Below are 21,806 nucleotides of genomic sequence, written 5' to 3'. Positions count from 1 at the left end.
ATGCAAAACCACACAAGAAAATAAATAAACGGACAAACAGCCGTGGCCTGGCTCTTACGGGATGGGGGCGGGGAGCCTGCAGGACTCTTTGGTATGAGGTAAGAGACGTCCTTGAAACCATCTTTGAGGGCAGAGAAATGGAGGCTTCCAGATCCCCCTTCCAGGGTGAGTCAAAGGGTCCCTCATTCACCCAGGACAAGGCTGGGTGTTGGGATGCGACGGACCTCGCTGATTGTTTTAGATGTATTGGCTTGGCGCTACCGTGTGAACAGCGCCCCCTGCAGTTGCCCAGAGGAATTCCAGAAGCTGAGGGAAAAATAGCTCACAGCTCAGCATCTGCAGTCGGATGGAAAGACAGTTTGTATCCTGGTTTCAAGTACTGGGAGCGCTGAGACAGGCGGGTTGTAAGTTCAAAGCTAGGGCGGACTACGGAGTGAGCATAAAGTCAGCCTGGGCAACTCGGTGAGACCCCATCACTTCTCAGAAGTGAGAAGAGGGGTCATGGGGTTCAGCAGGTGTGCGTGGAGATGTCAGGGAGGAGGAGGGGTGGGCATAGGAGCTAGTATGGCTGTGTGCACTGGCAGTGCCAGCCTGAAACAGGCACAGAAGGAGGCTGGAGCTAACTGAAATCAATCGGAGCGCCATAGATGTCAACTTCTGCTCTCTGCATGTGCATCGACCCATGCGCGTGCGCGCGCACGCACGCGCACACACACACACATTTAAAGAGAGGTGGGGCCGCCGTCAGAGGACATGGTCAGGTATGGAGTCTCTGACTAGAATCCCCCAGTGAGGGTTTGAGAGCATGGTCAGGGGCACAGCTCTGCCTAGCATGACAAGGTTCTTGGGGGAAATGCAGATTAAGCTGGCGATTGGATTTAGCAGCTGAGAACTGTGGTTGATTTCCAGACGTTACCAGAAGTAAAAGAGAGCAGAGAAGGATCTTCCCAGTGTCCATAAAGAACTAATCGCCCAGACTTTGGTCCCTGAAAGCATGAGAGAATAAATGTTTGGGGTTTAACCCCCACTCCACTCAGTTACTGTACATTCTTATTTTTCTAGGTAACTAATGTAAGGCCCCACACAGCAGTGGATCTCCGAGGTTCTTTCTGCACATTCTGTGAGCACATCAAGTTCCTCCCTGCCCCAGGGCCTTTGCCTATGCTGTTGGTGCTCTCGCATCTCCGGCGTTCATATAATCACATGTGAGTGTAGATCACATTCGCTATCTCTTCCCGACTATAGGTTTGTTCTAGGCATTTTCCACCATGGAGAATGTGTGGCTGCTCGTCTCACTGAGGCTGAGCGAAAATTCACCCATCAGTGTGGCCGAACTCCCATCCACTTTCAGAGTCTTCCATCTACCCACACTACAGCTGAGTTCCATCCCACACTATGCCCATCAGCTCCCTACCTCCCGTATCCCACTTCCTGTGTCTGTCAGTCTGAGGACTTGGAGAATCGCCTGGGAGTGAGACCCTGGCCTGAGTGTGCTTTTGTGTCTGACTCATGTTCCTGACATGCTGCCCTCAGGGGCCATCCATCCAAGTCCGAGTAGGCATCTGGGTTTCCTTCCATTTCCTGGGCTATTACTCCATTTTCCTTTAGCACTGGTAAATCAGTATGCATCCTTCTAGGTCATGTCGGAAGCTGTTGGACTCCCGGGGTCAAAAGCCAAGGGCACAGGGCTTGCAACAAACAATAGGTGAAGAGATTATGTGTAACTCAGAGAAACTGCCACAGTCCCCTGCCTTCTAGAGAGACGTGGACTACACACCTAGAGCCGTGAGCCTTGGAGGCCACACACGCTCAGGACAAGGATGGTCACGGGCCACCCACCCGACCTCTCAGCCTTGAGATTCCCAAGCTGTCTGTCCAAGAATCAGCCAGCTCTCCGCCTTGCTTCACAGAAGAGATGAGGAGGGTGGCGGGGTGCATCAGTCAAACCCAACAACTGAAGTTCCATCTTTGATCCCTGGGACTCCACATGCCCGATGGCAGACCAGGGGTAGAACTGACTTCCCCAAGAGGTCCTTTCAGCATCATAGAGGCACCTGTGTTAGGGGGAGGGTCCTGAGAAGGGGGCGGAGCTTGGTCAGGGGGCGGGGTCAGGCTGAGGCTCTCTGGGACTAGAGCAGGCAGGTTCGATCAGGGGCGGGGCGGGGCTTGAACAAGCACGGGGCAGTGCGTCGGGGGCAGGGGCCTGACGTCACTCCCGTGGGCTCCGGGGGACGCGGACATGGCGGCTAGCAGCTCTTCCGGCCTCGCGCGGGGCAGCAGCCCGTCGTCCAGGTAACGAGCCCCGTGGGTGGCGAGGCGCCCCAACCCCGCGGGACTCGGTCGTGAGTCACGGGGAGCGGGGCGGGCCCGAGGCGGGGCGACAGTCCCTGGGGTCCGCGGGAAGGCGGGGCGGGGAGTCCGGGGAGTGACAGGCTGGGTGGGGGCGGGGACCCTGTGGACACATAGGACCAGCCTCAGGGACCGACCTGGCTGGGGAGGGTGGGGACTGAGGATGGAGGACAGAGTTGGGGGAGGGGACTGACCTCAGAGAGGACCTGAGACCTTGGGGAACCTTCCAAGCTGGAATGGGGTAGGGTGTTCTGGCCCCTGATGGATAGAATTGGAGTGTTTGGTGTTTGATGTATGGTGTATGGGGGATCCTCCAGGCAAGGATGGAGTCAAGAGTTCTAGTCCCTGATGGACGGAGGACCTTTGAGATGGGGATGGGAGTCTGGGGTTCTGGTGTGTAGTGGATGGGGGACCCTGAAGATGGGTCTGAATTGGGGGTTCCAGCCCCTGATGAATGGGGGACCCTCCAGGTGAGCATGGTTTGGGGGTTCTGGTCTCTGAAAGATGGGTTACCCTCCAGATAGGGATGAATTGGGGTCCCTAACAGATGGAGGACTCTCCAGATGGGGATGGAATTTGGGGTTCTGTGTCTAATGTGGGGGGGGGGGGCTGAGCCAGGAAGGGTGGAGTGAGGCTCTGGTCTTTAGAAGTCAGTAAAGCACAGGGAGGTAGCATTGGCTTCCAATCCAATCTCTGAGGAGAAAAGTTGAGGCTGTGTGTGTGTGTGTGTGTGTGTGTGTGTGAGTGTGTGTGTGTGAGTTCAAGGCTAGTCTGAACTACAGTGAGCATGAGGCTAGGCTGAGGGACGTAAGGAGACCTTGTCTCTAAGTAAATGGACAAATGAATGTCAGTACCGAGTCAGGAGGAAAGGGAGCTTGGGTGTGTGAGGAGTTGGGCTGGCAGCTGGGCCGAGCCCTCTTTACGGGCGCCTTGGTCAGGGTCACTGCTGCAGTGACAACACAGCAGGGCCAAGAGCTGGTGAGAGGGGTGCTGTGGGGACCAGAGATCCAGGCCTGTGATTCAGGCAAGTCATAGCACACGGCCATAGCACGACATACAAATACACAAATGTTAGAAAGAAAGAAAAGAAAACGCTCCAATCAACAGCAGGCTGGGGAAGAAAGGATCACCACAACAGGAACTCACACAGGGCTGGACCCAGAGGCAGGAGCTGATGCAGAGGCCACAGAGGCTGGCTGGCTCCCCATGGCTTGCTCAGCCTGCTTCTTGTAGAACCCAGGACCACAGCCCAGGGGTGGCCCCACACACAGTGGGCCCCTTCCCCATTGATCACTAATTAAGAAAACACCTACAGGTTTCCTGCAGATCTTATGGAGGCATTCTCTCAGTTGGGTTCCCTCCTCTCGGATGACTTTAGCTGGTGTCACATTGATGAGACTGTTCAACACATTTGACCTTTGTCAAATTGACACACCGATACGACACGATTTAGCAATAACTTCAGTCCTCAAGATCTCTTGTCAATAAATATCACAATACAAAACATACTGCAAACTGCCTTACAAATCAAGCAGTTTAAAATTTAGTCTCTCATCCCAGCACTTGGGAGGCAGAGGCAGGCGGATTTCTGAGTTTGAGGCTAGCCTGGTCTACAAAGTGAGTTCCAGGACAGCCAGGACCACACAGAGAAACCATGTCTCCAAAATCCAATAATAATATAATAATAATAATAATATAAAAAAATTTAGTCTCTTCGGAGCTGGAGAAATGCCCAGTGGTTAGAGCACTGGCTGTCATTTCAGAGGACCTGGGTTCGGCACCCAGCACCCTCACATAGAAGCTCATAACCACCTGTGACTCCAGGGGTCTTGACACCCCCTTTTGGCCTCTGCAGGCACCAGGTACACATGTGGTTCACAGACAGACATGCAGGCAAAGAAACACCACACAAAAAGTAAAAGTAGCTGGGCAGTGGTGACGCACGCCTTTAATCCCAGCAGTTGGGAGGCAGAGGCAGGCAGATTTCTGAGTTCGAGGCCAGCCTGGTCTACAAAGTGAGTTCCAGGACAGCCAGGGCAACACAGAGAAACCCTGTCTTGAAAAAACCAAAAACCAAAAAACCAACAACAAAAAAGTAAAAGTAATAAATCTTTTTAGCCAGGCAGTGGTGGCACACACCTTTAATCCCAGCACTTGGGAGGCAGAGGCAGGTGGATTTCTGAGTTTGAGGCTAGCCTGGTCTACAAAGTGAGTTCCAGGACAGCCAGGGATATACAGAGAAACGCTGTCTCAAAAAACAAAAACAAAAACAAAACAACCAACAAAAAAAAAACACTTTTTAAATGTATAAAAACTCAGTTTCTAAAAAAAGAAAAAAACCCTCCAAAATCTCTTTAAAAAATTCCAAGTGTCTCAACTGTGGGTTCCAAGAGGAATGAACCAAGACAAGGTCAAAAGCAGAGCAAGGCGAAAACTGTTTCACCAATGTAGATAACTCAGGATCCTGTCATCTGGGCTGCGCCCCTGTAGCACACACAGTTTGTCCTCTAAGCTCTGGCTGGCTCTGTTCTACCCCGGCTGCTGCTGGTCTCGGTGGTCATCCCATGGCACTGGCACTCCAAACACTGTGACCTCTGTGTGTGGCTGGGCTTCACTTTTGCCAGTAGCCTCTCATAGGCTCCCTTCACGGTGCCAAGCCTTAACGTCTTTCCTTGACCACTTCATTCCGGGGCCATGAACTGCCACTGTGGCTGCACTGTCACCAGTGGCTCTCCATGCCCCATTCATGCCTTCAAAACCAGTACCACCTGGATGACTCTGACTAAATTCAGCTGCCAGCCTGAGGTACAGCCTTAGCTACCTCTGGAACACAGCTGTGTGCTGGCCCTCAGGAAACACTTCCCAGAAGACTTCACCTCAGTGATGCTGGTCTCTTTCTTTCCACGCAGACCAGAACCACAGACTCTTAGTTCAGAATTGCAAATGGCCCCATGTGGTCTTTACTCCCTGTGAACCTCACAGGCCCGGCACCCTGCACCATCTGGGAAAAGCATCTCCCTAATTCTCTTGACAGCTTCTCAGTCCCCTGTAGAACACGGTAGGGTCTGTCTCAGCAACTCATGAGCCTGGCACCATTTGTCTTAGGTCACTGTTGCCATGGTGAAAATCCATCGCCAAAGGAAGTCCGGGCACAAAGTGTTCAGCTCGGCCTATGGCTTCACACCGCTGTCCCTTACTGAAAACAGGCGATGCAGAGGGCATGGAGGGCACTACTTACTGGCTGGTTCCCATGGCCTGCTCAGCCTGCGTTAGAGCCAGGACCACCACCCACAGTGGGCTGGGCCCTCCCCAGCAGTCACTAAGAAGACGCACTGCAGGTTTGCCTGCAGCCGATCTTATGGAGGCTTTTCTCACGTGAGGCTCCCTTTGTGATGACTTTAGCCTGTGTTGATTTGACGTGAAGCTACTCAGGAAAACGTGTCCACTCCCTGTCCCCTGGAGACACTCCAAAGGCCTCTCCCTGTCATCAAGACCTCAACTCCACCAGCCAGCAGCAGCTGGGCCTTCTAGGTGTCACCTGGCCCCCTCTGGCAGCTTCTGATCTAAGCCAGTTTTTGAGCTCTGGATACGATTGCCATGGCGATAATGTCTGATCTCTCACGATCCCCAAGGACAGACGCTTAGGAGCCCTCAGCTGTGATGCCAGTTTTTATTGATACAGGGAACTCACGGTGATACCATAGAATGTCAGGGTCACACACCTTCAGCATCTCCTGCCCCCACCTGGATTCTCCGACGTCTCTCAGGCAGCCAGGGATTTTCTAAGCTGCCTCTGGGGCCACTTCCTGTGGGTAGAGTGCGTGGCTTTGGGCTGGGTTCTTTGTGCCACCAGACCCCTCAAACAGAATCACATCCCCAGCCTCTCCGGAGGGCTTCCATGGTGCAGCCAGACAGACTGGTGACTGTTGGTGCCATCTACCCAGCGATCGAGGCAGTGGGGGCCCTGCCCAAAATAAGGGGCTGGAGAGATGGCTGGGTTCAGAGCAGCGCTGCCCTTGGGGGGAGGGGGAAGGGTGTGGAGGGGGGATGGGAGATGATTCGCTGTTTCTGCCTGCAACTGAGGAGCCTGGAGCTCTCTGCTGCCCTCTGGTGGGGGAGTGATTCACTCTCTGTCTGCAGTTGTGGAGCCTGGAGCTCTCTGCTGCCCTCTGGTGGGAGTGAGTCGCTGTCTCTGCCTGCAGTTGTGGAGCCTGGAGCTCTCTGCTGCCCTCTGGACACCAGCTACACAAGCATTGCAGGCAAAGCATCCATATGCACAAAGTAAAAGTACCCAGGACAGCTGGGATCCCAGGCCTGCAGCACCACGCCTGCTTGCAGGTGCCTTCAGCTACCTGGGTTTCTTGGGCTGGGGCTGAATATCAAGCCATACAGGAGAGACAACCTTGCAATTGGTGTAAGTTCGTGGCACATCAGTGTGAAGACCCACGTTCAAATCCCCAGCGCCCATGTAAAATATTGGTTGTGGTGATATACACCTATGTTCCTGATGCTGGAGGGACTGACACAAAAGGATCCCGGGCTTGCTGGCCAGATCTGTTTAGTGCAAGTTCTGGGGACAGTGATTCTGGTCTGGTCCCATAGCAGAGAGAGGCTGGCCCGGCCCAGTACCTGCTCTGGGGGTCTTGTACAGTGGGGACCCAGCTAACCCACCCTCTCATTTGTGTTCTGGTGGCTCTAGCACCCAGCCGTCCTACACCTTCCCCCTCATGGCTACTGGAGCCAGCTGCAGTGTGCAGTCTACCCCCAAAATGGAGAGCACCACCAGCCTGGCCCTGGCCCCTGCCAGCCAGCCACCTGCGCCTGGAGGAGGAGTCACAGTGGGGTATAACTGCTCCCAGCCCCATGCCAGCCAGGGCCCCACATCTAGCAGCCGGCCTGGGGGTCCTGTGCCTTCCTCTGCATCCGCCCACCAGGTACCATAGCACTATCCCATGCAACAGGGTTATATTTAAATCTTTACATGTACGTGTGCATTGCCTGCATGTGTGTCTGTGTGTGTATACAGTGCCTGTGGAGGCCAGAGAGGGGTATCAGATGCTCTGGCACCGGGGTTCAGATAGTTGTGAGCCACTGAGTGGGGGGCTGGGAACTGAACTTGGATCCTCTGTGAGAGTAGACGCTGTAACCACTGACCATCCCACTGCTCACACCACCAGGAAATGCATCAGTGTTGCTTGGGGCCATGCATGATGTCCCTGATGGTCAGCTATGCCGTAGTTGTATTTCTAGGGACAAGACATGCTCTGGAATGACAGGAACCATCACATTAGTACCTCCCAAGGAGCCCAGAGCACTTTGGGGGCGCTGGGGTGTACAGAGCAGTGGTCCAGCCTGGCGGTGGCTGCTGGGGTGTGCCTACGATGGCTGTGGCAGGACCTCCTCCATCAGGCAGCTCTCCTGGGGGTGCTGGAACTGAGGGTTCCCTCCCACAGCCACTCCTCCTGCCGCCCACCTCTCATCCCTGACTCTCACTGCCAATACTTGGGGCGCCTAGACTCAGGCCCGCAGCTCCCACACTGGGGCGGATTTGGGCCTGGCAGTTGGGAAGCAGAGCTGGGATGTTATTCGAGTAGGGGTGAAAGCAGGAGGGTTGTGAGGCCCCCAGGAGGAGGTCAGACACCCCCCAGCCCGTGCAACTCTGGCATTCTCTGCCATCCTGGCGGCTTGTGGCTGTGAGAGCCTGCCGTAGATCTGGGTAGCTCTGACGGGCAGCGGAGTGAACAGGTCCCAGGGAGAGAGAGGTGGCTCACCCTGTGGGCTGGGGTGCCTCGGTGGGCCATCTGCACCGCACCTGTCAGAGAGCATCTGCCGCTCTGTGGCAAAGGGAGAACTCCTTCTCCTCCCCTTCCCTGTCTTTCATCCCTGTGTCACTGTCACACTCCTTGAGAAGCAAACTCACCCAACACACACAAAGCTATTGGTTCTGTCCCCAGCACTAACTACATATGCTGGGCCTAGGGGCAACTCCTGCCTTCCTAGCACCCCAGAGGTAAAGACAGGGGAGTCACATCATTCTTGGCTAAGTGGAGAGTTCGAGGTCAGCCTGGCCTATGAAAGGTCAGCTTGTCTCATCAAACATGTCATTGGATGATCAGGGTCCAACCCTGGGGGCAGCCGGCTGTGCACACCACACTGCTTCCTCCCCCTCCCGCAGTGTCCCACCCTACTGCTCCCCTCAGCCTCCCGCCCACCTTCCTGAGCTGCTTTTTTCCCTGTGTTCCTGTCCTATGGAACCCTCCAGGAGGACGGTCACAGCTACCAAGAGAAGGCAACCACCAAGAGCCGCACAGACTCACGGGAGCGGCCAGCCAGGTCGCTCTGCAGGCCAGGTGGGCTGTGGGGATTTTTCTGAAGGGCTGGGAAGCACGGGCCGGTCGGTCGGTCGGTCGGTCGGTCGGAGGGTTGCTTAAACAACACACAAGGGGCCACGTGTAAGTCAGCACGGGGCACGCAGGACAGCCCTGTGCCCGGGAGGAGGGAGGAGGAGGCTGGTCATGAGGGTCCCTGGGATGGAGCTCAGACCATCAGGCTTGGCTTGCAAGCACTGCAAACTTGGCTGGAGCCATTGCAGCCCAGCTGGACCTGCACAGGGAAGGTTGATCCGCTAGCCTGAGATTTGTCCAGGCGCTACAACCACTCAGATCACCGGAGTCCAGCCTGGGCTGCAGTGCAGTTAAACACGCTGTGGACCTGCTGCCAGGGGTAGCTGGCTGAGCCTGTACCTCACCCTGCCACCCCCATCTCTCCCTCCTAGGACCAAGCTCCCGCAGCCCTGACTCGGACTCGGTGTCACCCGGCACGCAGCGTCCTCCGCCCTCCTCCCAGCGGACCCCGCAGAAGCTGCAGGCGCCGTCCCCGCCGCCGGCCCCCGTGGGCTCAGACCCGTGGGGTGGCCCTGTCCTCGGGCCCTGGGACCCCACCTTTACCAGCGATGCGCTGCCGTTTCTAGACAAACTGCCGAAGCCCAAGGCGGGCCCCAGGCCGCCCTCCATGCACTACTGCGAGGTCTGCAGGGTCAGCTGCGCGGGGCCGCAGGTCAGGACTGGCAGCTGGACGGCTCCTTGTCACCGTCCATCAAAAACTATAGTGGCAGGTGTGGCAGGCCTGTCACACCGCAGTGGAAGCAGGGGGATGGGGGAATTCAGGCCATCCTCAGCTACGCGGTGAGTGTGTGGCCAGTCTGGGTATGGTGAGCCTCTTGTCACAATTCCTCTGCAGGACCCGGGTTTGGTTCCCAGGCCCACGAGGCGGATCCTGTACCTGTGACCACAGCGCCCTCTGCTGGCCACCTCAGGCACACAGTGCACAGACACAGGCGACACTCCCCACACAGAAAATTAAAATTAGATGTATAAAGAATGGAATAGAAAAGAAAGCACTGAGAAATAACCTGTCAGCATCATAGGCTGGTTTCTAGAGAGCCTTGAGGTCAGAGTCTGCCTTGGCAACACACACGCTCCCGCGTGCACACACATACATACATCACACTACACACAGACATAAACACACAGAGGGAGAGAAACCCAGACACAGATAAAGGCACACAGACACAGGCGTGTGTGTGCACACACTGGTTGCTATCGAGAGTATTGCGCACTTGCTCTGTAGCTGAAGCTGCTCTGAGCATGCGCTCCTCCTGACTCTGCGCCCTCTTCATTTTAACACCCCGCCCCGCCCCACCCCACCCGCCCCGCCCCCGCATCGTTTGTTTCTGGGTCGTCTTCAGTCCTCTTTCAGCGACCAGGCGTTTGGCCAGGGCTGGCCCAGCTTTCAAAAGTCTAAGAACAGAGGCTTTTTTTGGCCGACATGGGCTGAGTGGTCTAGCTCTGTGGTCTCCTAAGCCCGGATGTGGCCCTGATCTGTGGATTTCTCTTCTGCAGAGCCCCCATGTGGAAGAGCTCTGTGAAATCACGTGCCTGCAGCTGTGTGCAAGTGTGTCACGTTCCCCAGGCAGCTCTGAAAGGGGGACCTCGTTCATTATTCTCTCTCTCTCTCTCTCTCTCTTTTTTTTTTTTTTTTTTTTTTTTTTTTTTTTTTTTTTTGAGACATGGTTTCTCTGTGTAGCCTTGGCTGCCCTGGAACTCACTCTGTAGACCAGGCTGGCCTCAAACAAATCCGCTGGCCGGGCAGTGGTGGCACTTTAATCCCAGCACTTGGGAGGCAGAGGCAGGTGGATTTCTGAGTTCAAGGCCAGCCTGGTCTACAGAATGAGTTCCAGCACAGCCAGGGCTACACAGAGAAACCCTGTCTCAAAAAAAAAAAAATCTGCCTATCTCTGCCCCCCAAGTGTTGGGATTAAAGGCGTGCCCTACCACACCAAGCTTGTTTTGTGTTTAAGGATGGGTTCCTGTAGCCCAGGCTAGTCTTGAGCTTGCTATGTAGCTGAGGATGACCTGAAACTCCTAATGCTCCTGCCTCTGTCTACCTCCCGAGTCCTCAGAGAACAGCTCCTGAGGTTCTGGGGACAGAGCTCATGTCCTTGACCCCGAGCTTCAGCCAAAGCCTGGAAAGGCCAGGCTTTGTTTGGGGGCAGCCCCTGCTCCCATACAAGATAGGACCCTGGGTGAACATTTCCTTGAAAATCCTTGCTGGAGTTTATTTGGTCGGGGGAAAGAGACACTGTTGTGTCCTGCAGGCCCTGACTCTTAACAGGGCAGGAGTGGCAGAGAAAGCCAGGGACCCTGTGTTGCTGAGCTCCTCCTAGTCAGCTGTGCAGCCTGCAGATGAGTGTGGTTTCCGGTAAGCCCCCCGCCTCCCATCAGGCCTCCCTACTCTTTGTTCCAGACCTATCGGGACCACCTGGAAGGGCAGAAGCACCGGAAGAAGCAGGCGGCTCAGAGGAGCGGCACACAGCCTAGTGGGGGCCCTAGAGGATCCCAGAGCCTCCACTGTGGCCTGTGCGCTGTGTCCTGCACAGGGGCCGACGCCTACGCTGCCCACATGAGGGGAGCCAGGCACCAGAAGGTATGAGTGTTCCGGGCCAGCAGCAGCACCAGCAGCCAGTTCCCACCACCTCTGAGCAGGTGCTGGGTGCGGGTGGGAGAAGTCGTCGTGATGGGGGGCCATGATGACTGTGACTGAACATGTTCTGATGTAGCTGGAGGTGGAGACCTCAGGTGATGGCCAGAGTATGGCTGCAGCCAGGAGTGTGCGCAAGTGTGTATGTGTTTGTGTGTGTGTGTGAGAGAGAGACAGTGCACGCATGTCTGTGTCTGTGTGTATGTATGTGTACACGCATGTGTGTCTGTATCTGAGTGTGTGTGCACATGTGTGTCTGTGTGCCTCTGTGTGTATGTGTCTGTGTGTGGGGGGAGAGAGAGAGGGAGGAAGGGAGGGAGGAGGGAGGAGAGAGGTGGGGCTCCCCCAAACCATGCACACCCGCTCACAGGCTTGGGAGCCAGAGTATGTTGGTGTGAGTGTTGGAAAGAGAAGGGGGTGCCACATCTGAGAAATGGGGCTGTAGGCAGGAGGTGGCTCCAGGATATTTTTTTTTGAGGGGGAGGTTTCCACAGAGTAGAGAAAGCAGGGCACACCCCACCACATTCTCTCCAGCAGCCTGTGAGTATGAAGTTCACTGTTTGTCTCCCAAACCCTCTGTGGGATCCATTGCAGGTCTTCAAGTTGCACACCAGGCTAGGGAAGCCCATTCCCTCCGAGCCCACGCCCCGGAGCATCACCTACACCCGAGGTTTGGACAGCACCCCTGAGATTTCAGTCAAGCAGGAAGCTCATGCCCGTCACAGCTCACACACCCAAGGCCGGCCAGCACCAGCCAAGGGATCTACAGCTTCACGCAAGGGTACAGGTCTCCACAGTCCTATAGGTGTGAAAAGATGACTGAATCCAGCGTCCTCACTGGGGGAATCTGAGCAGGAGCTCTTCCGCTGAGCTCCGCCCCTGAGCCCGCCCCTGAGCTCCGCCCCTGAGCCCGCCCCCAGCTTTTGGATATTTAGGTGCAAGGGTTTCTTGGTTGTTTTGGGTTTTGGTTTTTTTGTTTTGTTTTGTTTTGCTTTTAAGACAGGGTTTCTGTGTGTAGCCCTGGTCATCCTGGAACTCACTCTGTAGACCAGGCTGGCCTCAGACTCACAGAGATCTTCCTGCCTGTGCCTCCCAAGATTGGGACTGAAGGCATGCACCACCACACCCTGCCAGCTCTTGATTTTTGAGACAGGATCACAATGTGTAACCCATGGTGACCTGGAACTGATTGATAATCCTCCTGCCTCATCCTTCTGAGCGCAGGATTCCAGGTGTGTGCCACCAGTTTTGTGAAAACTTAGCTTGAATGGAAGGTCACTCCTTTGGAGTTCTCCCAAGGTGGCCCGTCTGCATCAGATGGGCAGTGGCCATTTGCTGGGCCGCGCTCTCTCTCTGTCTTTGCTCTTGGCTTGTGTGGCATCGAGGCCTGTCCTTCTGTGGCTGTAGGATTCCATGTGGCTCATGGTAGTTTCCACAAGAGGGAGTGGCCAGCCCCCTCTAGGTTAGAGCCCCGTGGCATGTGAGGAAGGGACAGGGCAGGCCTGAGGTTGCAGCCGACCATGGTTTCTGGCAGGGTCACCTGAGTGGCAGACGATGCGCAGCCGACCTGGAGACAGGCAGCCACCACACTTCAAGGCGGAGGCCACCAGGGGAGGCCCTGGGGAAGCTCCGGGGAGCTCTGGAGACATGGAGCCAGTGGGCACAGAGTATGTTGAGGAGGTGAGCAGCTGCCGCCGGGACACTGAGTCTTGGTGGCAGAGCACCAAGGGTCTGCTCAGCTTTGACCTGCTGTGGTTCTGAGAATGGGGCTACCGTGCCGGCCCATCCACATGTCCACCTTCCACACAAGGGTGTGGGAAAACTCACCCAGGGCACCAAGACCCTCCTGTCCAGCCCTACTCGGCCTGAGGGCCACTGTTCCAGTCCTGGGTGCCACAGAGTCAGGCTCTGTCCACCTCAGATGGCTTCACATCTCCGCCAGCTCTGCCTGGAAGAATCAAACTGGTCTCCTCCGCCCTGAAGTCCTAGTTTATGAGTGCCAGTCCCAGGGTCCTTGGTCAGTGCTGCGCCAGCCTCGGTTGGCTGGCCACCGCACAAACAGGGTCGGGAGTTGCCTGCACAAGCTCTCCGCTCACAGCTGGGTCCATGGCCACTGCCCCAGTAACACCAGTGTTACTTCGGTCCAGTGCAGTGCTTGCTAGTTAGAGCCAGCTGGAGTGGCCTGCTGCTTGATCATGGGGACAAAGAGAGTACCAGGTAGCCCACAAGGCGTTGGGTGGCTCTCTCGCCCTGGGGCGGGGGCGGGGCTTAAGAGGATGAAGGGACAGGTTAGGGGCTTTCAAAGCCACTTCTTTGGATGACACACCCCTGCTAGTCCCGTGGGGAGGCTCAACGTCCTGGTGTCTAGCCGTCCAGCATCCTCCAGGGCATCAGGGCTGGCCGGAAGGAGGCTGAGCCGTGTTCTGTCCTAGGTGTGCAATGACGAGGGGAAGGTGATCCGCCTCCGATGCAAGCTCTGCGAATGCAGCTTCAACGACCGGAACGCCAGAGACATGCACCTGACCGGACGCAGGCACCGGCTGCAGTACAGAGTGTGTCCAGCAGGGGCGCCAGAGGCTGGCCAGGGCTGCCAGGGTGGGGGAGGTGGCTGGTGAGGAGAGGAACCGGATAGAGAGGGGTGCATGGATGGAAGAGATAGGTGGAAGTGTGGGGAGTGAGGAGTGGGGGGTTATAGTAGGGTGGGCAGGCAGAGACATCCATAGCTTTGCTGCTCACTGCAGATGCCCAAAGCCCGGGACACCCAGGAGCCCCACCCTGCTGCCCCTTCCTCACTGGCTGAGTGTTTTTAGCGAACCAGGACAGACAGAGCATGCCAATTGGTGGCTGAACCCTGCACAGTGCTGGGCCAGCTGCACTGAGTGAACAGAAGTGGCCCAAAGCAGTTAAGCAGTCAGTCACTCCAGAGCCTGGGCAAGACATTTTCCCAAAATGCCCCATTTCGGCTACTGTGGGCTATGGGCAGCACTTCCCCCCTGCTGCCACTGTGGTAGAGGCCCGTGAATCTGTAAGAAAAGTGGATGTTAGTTGGGGCTTCTCTGTGCCTGTGAGGTGGCTGCCCACCTGTCCTCTCCGGCATCACCATCTGTCTGACTTTACCTTTGCAGAAGAAAGTGGACCCTACACTTCCGGTGGCCGCCCGGCCCAGCGGCCCCATGCAGAGGGTACTGGCCAAGCGGCTGCAGAAGCAGCGGCAGCAGGCACAGGCGCGACTGGAGGATGCGAGGAGCTGGAACTCTGAGCTGAGGTGATCATGGTGTTCCCTCCTGGACTCCTCATAGTCCTTCGGCATCTGACAATCCCTACCTTCTCTGTATCCCATGACCTCTGATGCCCGCATGACCCCTGACCTCTGATGCCACATGACCCCTGACTTCTGATGCTCCCAGGTCTCTGTCCCCCACATCCCTGTGTCCCTATCTGGTCCCCACAGGCAGCACGAAGAGCAGAGCAGGCAGTCTGAGGAGCCTCCACAACCCGAGGTTCAGGAGCAGCCTCCTGGGTCACCCGCCTGGGCACTGCCAGCTCCCACTCCCAGGCCAGGGATGGCCACCACGCGGCGCCAGGTGGGTGCTGGTGTAACATGTAGGACACTTAGTACCCACCAGGCCTCGAGAGCCCCTCAGAGGGCTCAGGACCCTGAAGACTACCCAGTGCTGGGGGTCCAGTGTGGCACGTCAGACCTTTGGAGCCTCGGGTCACATGTCTGTCCCACACTGTGGCTCCCTCCAGCCTTCAGAAGTGTCTGTCCTCACAGCTGAGCAGGCACCCAAGGCTGGCCTCTTGCTCGAGGAGGACACGCCCTGTGTGGCTCTTAGCCTCTGGCCCGGAAATGGAAGAATGTTGTGAGGGGAGAGCTGCCCCATTCGGACCCAAGTCCCTGCATGTGCTCCCTGTGGGGCCTGCTTGGTCAGTGGCCACACACCGTTGCACACATTCCTGCAGTCTGCTTGACCCTTCAACACTCCCCGAAGTCCTGCCAGGGCTGATGTCTTGTCCCCAGCCCACCCTTGATGAGGGTGGCTCTCCCCACAGTCAGGGCGTCGGCCAGAGAGCAGCGATGACCGTCACGTCATGTGTAAGCATGCGTCCATCTACCCCACCGAGGAAGAGCTGCAGGCGATCCAGACGGCCGTGTCCCACACAGAGCGAGCCCTCAGACTGGTGTCAGACACGCTGGCCGAGGAGAGCAGCCAGCACGGGTTGGTGCCACAGGGCTCTGCCCCACTGCTTTGTCTCAGACCCCTCTGCCAGGCTTGTGACAGAGAAATCCCTCTTACCCTGTCTCCCTGTGTGTGGGGCTTGGTGATTCCAGTACTCAGGAAGCTGAAACAGGAGGATTGCTACACAGTAAGCCCTTGTTTCAGATATAGGGATGATAGGTAGGTACACAGATAGGCCCATCACTCATAGATAGCTGGACAGCAGATAGACCATACGTAGGTGTCCGCCCTTGCCAGGGACCAGACTGCTTCTGTGGGCTGCAGGATGGGCATTGGGGTGCAGCAGTACATTTCATTTCCCATCTGTGTCCCCTGTAGAGGGGCCAGGTCCCTGGAACTCAGGAGTGCTGCACCCTGGAGGCCCTTGCTGTCTCTCTCTCCTTCCTGACAAGTTCTGCCTCTTTGTCTCCACAGTACCCTAGCGTCCCCACCACCGAGGATGCTCAAGGGTGTGGTGCGGGTTGGCATTCTGGCCAAGGGCCTGGTCCTTCGTGGGGACCACAGTGTGCAGCTTACCCTGCTCTGCTCTAAGAAGCCCACACACTCCCTGCTGCAGAGGATCAAGCAGGAGCTTCCCCGAGAGCTGTCGGTAAGAGCCAGGCCAGGGTCTGCAGTTACAGCGGATAGAGAGACCTGTAGGGTTGGGAGTTGGCTCCATCACCTCCCACATAAGTTCGAATCTCAAGACACTGTAAAAGCCAGTCATAGGCCAGGTGTGGTGCATGCCTGCAGTCCCAGCACTCGGGAAGCAGGAGCCTGGTCAAGCAGGGAGCTGGGGTGCCTGTGGAAGACCCTGCTTTAAAAAACAAGGTGGAGGCCGGGCGGTGGTGGCGCACACCTTTAATCCCAGCACTTGGGAGGCAGAGCCAGGTGGATTTCTGAGTTCAAGGCCAGCCTGGTCTACAGAGTGAGTTTCAGGACAGCAAGGACTACACAGAGAAACCCTGCCTCGAAAAAAACAAACATGGAGGTGAGGTGACTGATTTGTGCAAAGGGACATTTGTTTTTCTTTCCCTGCCTGACATTTTGTTTGTGATCAGTTTTTTTCTTCTGTTAAGTCACATCTTATTGAACAACAGGTGCTCTTTCCGTGCAAAGGTTCCCCAGCATTACCATACAGATGCTCCCCTGGTGGGTCTTAAGTCACACAGAGGTCCCTGATGCAGGGTCTGGAACCCTGGCAGCAAGCACACGAGGGTGGAGAGATGGGTGCACGAGCTAGTGGCGCCCCTGCTCCTGTGCATCGGGCGCTCCGCTGGAGTCAGGTGGCTTTTTTTCACGTTTATACCCAGATAGTGGCAGAAGACAAGTACGAGGTCTCGTCTGACCATGATGCCAACATTGTGATCTCAGCCTGTGTAGAGCCCGGGGTGAAGGTCACCGTGTCTGCCACCTCACCTCTGATGCGGGAAGACCCCTCTGTAAAACAAGGTACACCCCCAACTCCCTGCCCTGAGCCTGCAAGGCACAGCAGGGTCACCCTGCTCTGGGCAGAAAGGCCCTGCCTGGTCGTCATGGTATCTGTAGGTCATGCAGAGTCACACAGTCTAGGGCAATGGAGCTAAGGACTGGTGTTTCAGGGCCTTTGCACATGCTTGGAAGGTCCTCTACAACTGAAACACCACAGCTTGTGGGGTTTAGGGGCATTAGTCTCTCAGTGTAACAGACCCCAGATCTGAGATCTATGAGGCCCTCACTCACTTAGAAATGTTGTAGGTGCTGGGTGTGGCATCAGCCTGAGTTTCCCCCATTGGGTGGGGGTGGGGCACTATGAGTTAGAGGCCAGGGTGGAGTGCAGAGGGAGCCCCTGTCCAGTCAGAACAGCCAGCCTGAGCATAGCCACCCTGTGTGACTGGGGCTCAGAAGAAAGGGACTTGGGTTCTATCCCTTCTAGGACTACAAGACTCTCTGTCCGACCCAGAGGATGTCCTGGACCGGGAGAGGTGCCTTGAGACCCTGGCAGCCCTCCGCCATGCTAAGTGGTTCCAGGTCAGGTCAAAGGGTGGGCGGTGGCGGCAGTGGGGACAATCACCAACCGCGGTCTGCCTGAGTCCCCCAACCAGTGTCTCCTCCCCAAGGCTCGAGCCAGTGGCCTGCAGCCATGCGTGATCGTCATCAGGGTTCTGAGGGAGCTGTGCCGATGCCTTCCCCCCTGGGGCGCCCTGCCTGCCTGGGTAAGGCCTCAGGAAACAGTGGAGAAGTACAGGTTGGGGCCAGTCAAGTATCTCCTCAGCACCCAACCATCCCAGAGTGGGTGGGCGTCACCAGGCCCCTCAACATGAGAAGGTGCCTTGGGTCACTGTCATGGTTTTCTGCTACCTTAAACCCCAAGCTAGGAGGTGAAGTCCAGACTATGCAGATGTCCCAAGGGTACAGGCCCTCATCACACAGACCTACTGGCTTCAGGGTGAGGACCCAGGGTGTCCCCTGTGCCGGCTATGCTGCAGAGGACATCCCTAGGGCTTTTAACAGCACATATCCTAGGACTCTGAATCTGTGCTGGCCACAGACACCCACCCTGGCACGGCCTTGTTTATCATCCAAGCCACAGAATGTCCCTTCACGTGTTGCAACTCCCCACATCTCCTTCAGGCCATGGAGCTGCTGGTGGAGAAGGTTCTGAGTAGTGCGCCCCGGCCCCTGAGCCCGGGGGACGCCATGCGTCGGGTCCTGGAATATGTGGCCACAGGTGCGCTCCTGACAGGTCAGTGATGGGACAGGAGATGGGGGGAGAAGGCATGGGCAGCAGAGGCCATGGCCGCCCACATACATGCCCAAGAAGGAAGGGTCACCCCCACACTTGCCCATAGCCTGCAGCACAACGGGCAGAGGCATGCTGCTACCCTCTAGGCACACAGCAGGACAAGGGCAGGAGTTGGCTTCATCCCCAAACCAGAGCTGTCCCAGTCATCACCTGTGCCACCACCACCACATCCACACTCCTGGCTGTGTTATGTGCTGTGGGCCTGCCCAGCCCAAGTGCACTGGAACTGTGGCAGGGGTTCGAGAGAAGTCCATTCTGCTGGACTCCGGAGCCACAGTGTGGGGCTAGGCTGTGGCTCAGTGGGCAGAGCACTTACCTGAAGCCACTTGGGTTGCATCCCCAGCAGCGCACAGTCTGGGCCTGGCACACACATGCTGCCCAGCACTCGGGAGGCAAGGGCAGGAGGTTGAGGAGTTGAAGGCCAGCCTCTGCTATATAAGGAGTTGGAGGAACAAAAACGTGCACAGTGCCCTCCCTCGGGGGGGGGGGGGTCAGGAATGGGCCCTAGAAGGAAGGATGGAAGGATTTCCCCTCAGGGTTTCTGGATTCTGAGAGGGAAAGCGGGGCCAAGGATCAGGCCTGACATGTGGGCCTTTCATGTAGTCACATAGGCTGGGGCACACCCACAGGCACAAATACAAAGGTGCCACAGGGGACCCTTGTAATGCCCCCTTGTAATGCCCCCTGTGTTGCCAAGGCAGACTTTGCCTGAGGTGGCCCCGTGGGTCAGCGTGCTACAGACAAAGAAAGCACAGACCATGGCAAGGTGGCCCACTGAGGCCCACTAGTCCCTCATAAGGGTGTCCACCCTCTCCTGGCTCAGATGGCCCGGGGCTACAGGACCCTTGTGAAAAAGGCCCACAGGACGCCCTGGAGCCCATGACCCCACAGCAGCGAGAAGATCTGACCGCCAGCGCACAGGTATGTGGGTCCCCCTCCCACATTCGAGATGCAGGAGTGGGGCTGGGAGTAGGGAACCCCCACAGGCAGCGCTGACTGGCCTGGGCCGTGTGAGGCCTCAGGGCTCGCCTGTCATACACAGCCCTGGCTTCCATCCAGCAGTACAGGTGGAGGCGGAAGGATCAGAACTTCAGAGTGTTTGAGGCTAGCCTTGGCTACATGAGCTCCAGTCTCAAAAGAAGTACTCAGCCACACAGACCCAAGTACCACACATCGCCACTTTCATGGGGTTTGAGTATCTTACAAGGAATTTGGGGCCCCTCTACCCAGGAAGTAAAGGTGGGGTCCCGAGAGCTCCAGGCCAGCCTGTGCCACCAGCTGGTGGTGACGTTCCCCAGGGCCACATGCCTGGCACCAGAAACTGTAACAAGCAACAGAACAAACAACCCAGCCCCCTGGTCCGTGGGGACCGCAGGCCTGATCCCTGAGGCCGGGCTAGGCTAGCACACCCTGACGGGACCCGTTGTCTACAGCGTGCCCTGCGTCTTGTGGCCTTCCGGCAGATACACAAAGTCCTTCACATGGAACAGTTACCTCCACGGACCAGATTCGGGCTCGGAGCCCGGGCCCGGAAGAGGATGAGGGAGGCTAGTCAGGCCCAGGAGGGCACCAGGGAGAGGAAGCGGGGCCGGCAGGGCACAGCAGGGCTGCCTTGAGCCAGCTATCACCTCCACATCCCACACCTGAACAGGTGTGGTCCCTCCCTCCGCTGCTGGCTCCTGATGTGGGACGCCTTTGTCATTGTGTCTGTAGGTTTATTCTCGATGCTGTGGGGGTCCCCCTGAGGCGACCCCCATGCCCATGGCTGTCATCCACCCACCCCCAAGCCAGATATCAGTGGCCTCCTTGGTATTAATTGCTATTTGAAACTCCCCTGATGTTATAAGAAGTGAATGGGATCTGAATTGCTTCCTTGAGATGCCAGGAAGGGTGGCCAAGAAGATTCTGTGGGTCACAGAATGGGGGCAGAGGCGCATAGAGCACAGAAGGAGATTCCCCAGGCCCCAAACCCACCACACAGACCCCCTTACTGCATACTAGCTGTGAGGACACTGTCACCCACCGTGCAACCCTATAGCCCCAGTCACTGAGTGCCTTCCGCAGATGGTCCACTCCACCCCATGTCACCCTGTGGACCACTGGGCGTGGACACAGCTCTATCTATTAGGCCGCCTTTGGACCCCCTAATATGACCCCTTGGCTTCAACCCGGTTCCGTTCTACCTGTGGCTTTTAAAGGCCAGCCCATACATGGCGCAATGCCTGGAGTCTGTAGAATCATCCAGAACTTGGCGGGGATGGGGAATAAAGCAGATCTGCCCATGTGCAGTGTGGCCTTCACGTCCTTCACCCTGGGGTCCGGGTGGCTGTGCCCAGCAGCCCTCAGTCTCCCGCACCAGGCTGCCTTGTGAGTGTGGGCGGAACTCCAGGGGCCTGAGCAGCCTGGTGGCTGCCACTGTACTGACCCTCACTAGTGGAACCCAGACCCCCACCAGGTCCTGATGGGGTCCTCTGCTCCGGCTTCCTGGAGGAATGTGGGAGACTCACGGCCCCTGGCCTGCCTTCCAGGTTCCCTCTCCTCTTCCTTAGCACCACCCCAGCTCCCCAACACACACACTTCCAGTGAAACACCGAATCTAAGCACTGCTGCCATCGGAGCCCACTCTACCCTGCGGCTCCTTGGTTCACACGCCCTCCGCCTGCCCGCAAAGACCAGTGTCCCCTCCCTGGGTGCTCCTAGCCCCGGGCTTCTCCTTACCCCACTGCCACCCCTGCCAAGCTGGACATTGGGGCCACCACAGCCAGGAGACCGTCTGCTTGACGCTGGGTTTAGCTGACCCAAGTACACATGGGTAACCAAACTCCTGGAGGCGCCCAGCGCCCTGATCTCTGTGTCTGGTTATGGGGGACAACGGTTCATAGTTGGGAGAGCTCACGGGTGGAGGGGACAGAAACCCAGACCTTGGTGGCCGGCTCAGGGACAACGTGAAAGCACTATGTTCCCCCAGCCCCACCCCGCTCTGCGCTCTGCTCTGCACTGAACCTCTCCACCAAGCCCATCCGAGCCTACTCGGGAAGGCAGATGAGTCCACACCAGGTGACAAAGAGTTAAGTCGGTCCCGCCTAGCAACCCTAAACCACGAAGCTTCTGTGACTAGACAGCAACATCCATCATTTTGTGAGCTTGGAGTTGGGTCCAGATGGAGTCCCGTCTGGGCCGCGCTGAAGCCTGAAAGAACCGCAGCATCTGACCCTCCCGCCCCAAGTCCCATTCCCATGGGGCAGGGGACCCCGTGCAGGCTAACTGAGGCCAGAGCACAGGGCTGGACCCAAGATAAGGCAGGAGTCGGCGGGGCCGCCAGGGTGCGAACCCGGACCCAGGCTGTGGATGCAGGGGAGTGTTGCTAGGAGACAAGGTGAGTGGGAGCGGATGACGCATGGTGTGGGCGGGGC

The 21,806-nt window shown here is 57.1% G+C and overlaps 1 protein-coding gene across 4 annotated transcripts; it reads left to right on the top strand.

Annotated features, from left to right (window-relative positions):
• Positions 1-2,211: 2,211 nt before the first annotated feature.
• Positions 2,212-20,704, top strand: Zfr2 (zinc finger RNA binding protein 2). Of its 4 annotated transcripts, none has more exons than XM_052165682.1 (18): positions 2,212-2,292; positions 7,049-7,283; positions 8,612-8,699; positions 9,125-9,405; positions 11,155-11,334; positions 11,983-12,169; positions 12,923-13,068; positions 13,821-13,940; positions 14,514-14,653; positions 14,840-14,972; positions 15,442-15,608; positions 16,044-16,218; positions 16,922-17,060; positions 17,524-17,618; positions 17,708-17,803; positions 18,222-18,333; positions 19,217-19,314; positions 19,827-20,704. In XM_052165682.1, exons 1-18 carry the CDS (start codon positions 2,240-2,242, stop codon positions 20,007-20,009), a joined length of 2,628 nt encoding a protein of 875 aa, XP_052021642.1. In that variant the 5' UTR covers positions 2,212-2,239; the 3' UTR covers positions 20,010-20,704. The 4 variants fall into 4 exon arrangements, with proteins under 4 accessions (XP_052021642.1, XP_052021641.1, XP_052021640.1 ...); XM_052165681.1 differs by having other exon boundaries at positions 19,456-19,919; XM_052165680.1 differs by having other exon boundaries at positions 19,453-19,919.
• The last annotated feature ends 1,102 nt before the right edge of the window (positions 20,705-21,806 follow it).

Source organism: Apodemus sylvaticus, chromosome 20 (assembly GCF_947179515.1).
Source record: "Apodemus sylvaticus chromosome 20, mApoSyl1.1, whole genome shotgun sequence".
Taxonomy (NCBI): Eukaryota; Metazoa; Chordata; class Mammalia; order Rodentia; family Muridae; genus Apodemus; species Apodemus sylvaticus.
The sequence above is the reverse complement of the archived record's forward strand: the minus strand, read 5'-3'. Positions and strand labels throughout refer to the sequence as shown.

Coding starts and splice junctions, on each gene's coding strand:
- Zfr2 (XM_052165680.1), top strand. CDS start 2,240: ATGGCGGCTAGCAGCTCTTCCGGCCTCGCGCGGGGCAGCAGCCCGTCG. Junction 15,609..16,043: donor GAGGAGAGCAGCCAGCACGG/GTTGGTGCCACA, acceptor TTGTCTCCACAG/TACCCTAGCGTCCCCACCAC. Junction 16,219..16,921: donor AGCTTCCCCGAGAGCTGTCG/GTAAGAGCCAGG, acceptor GTTTATACCCAG/ATAGTGGCAGAAGACAAGTA.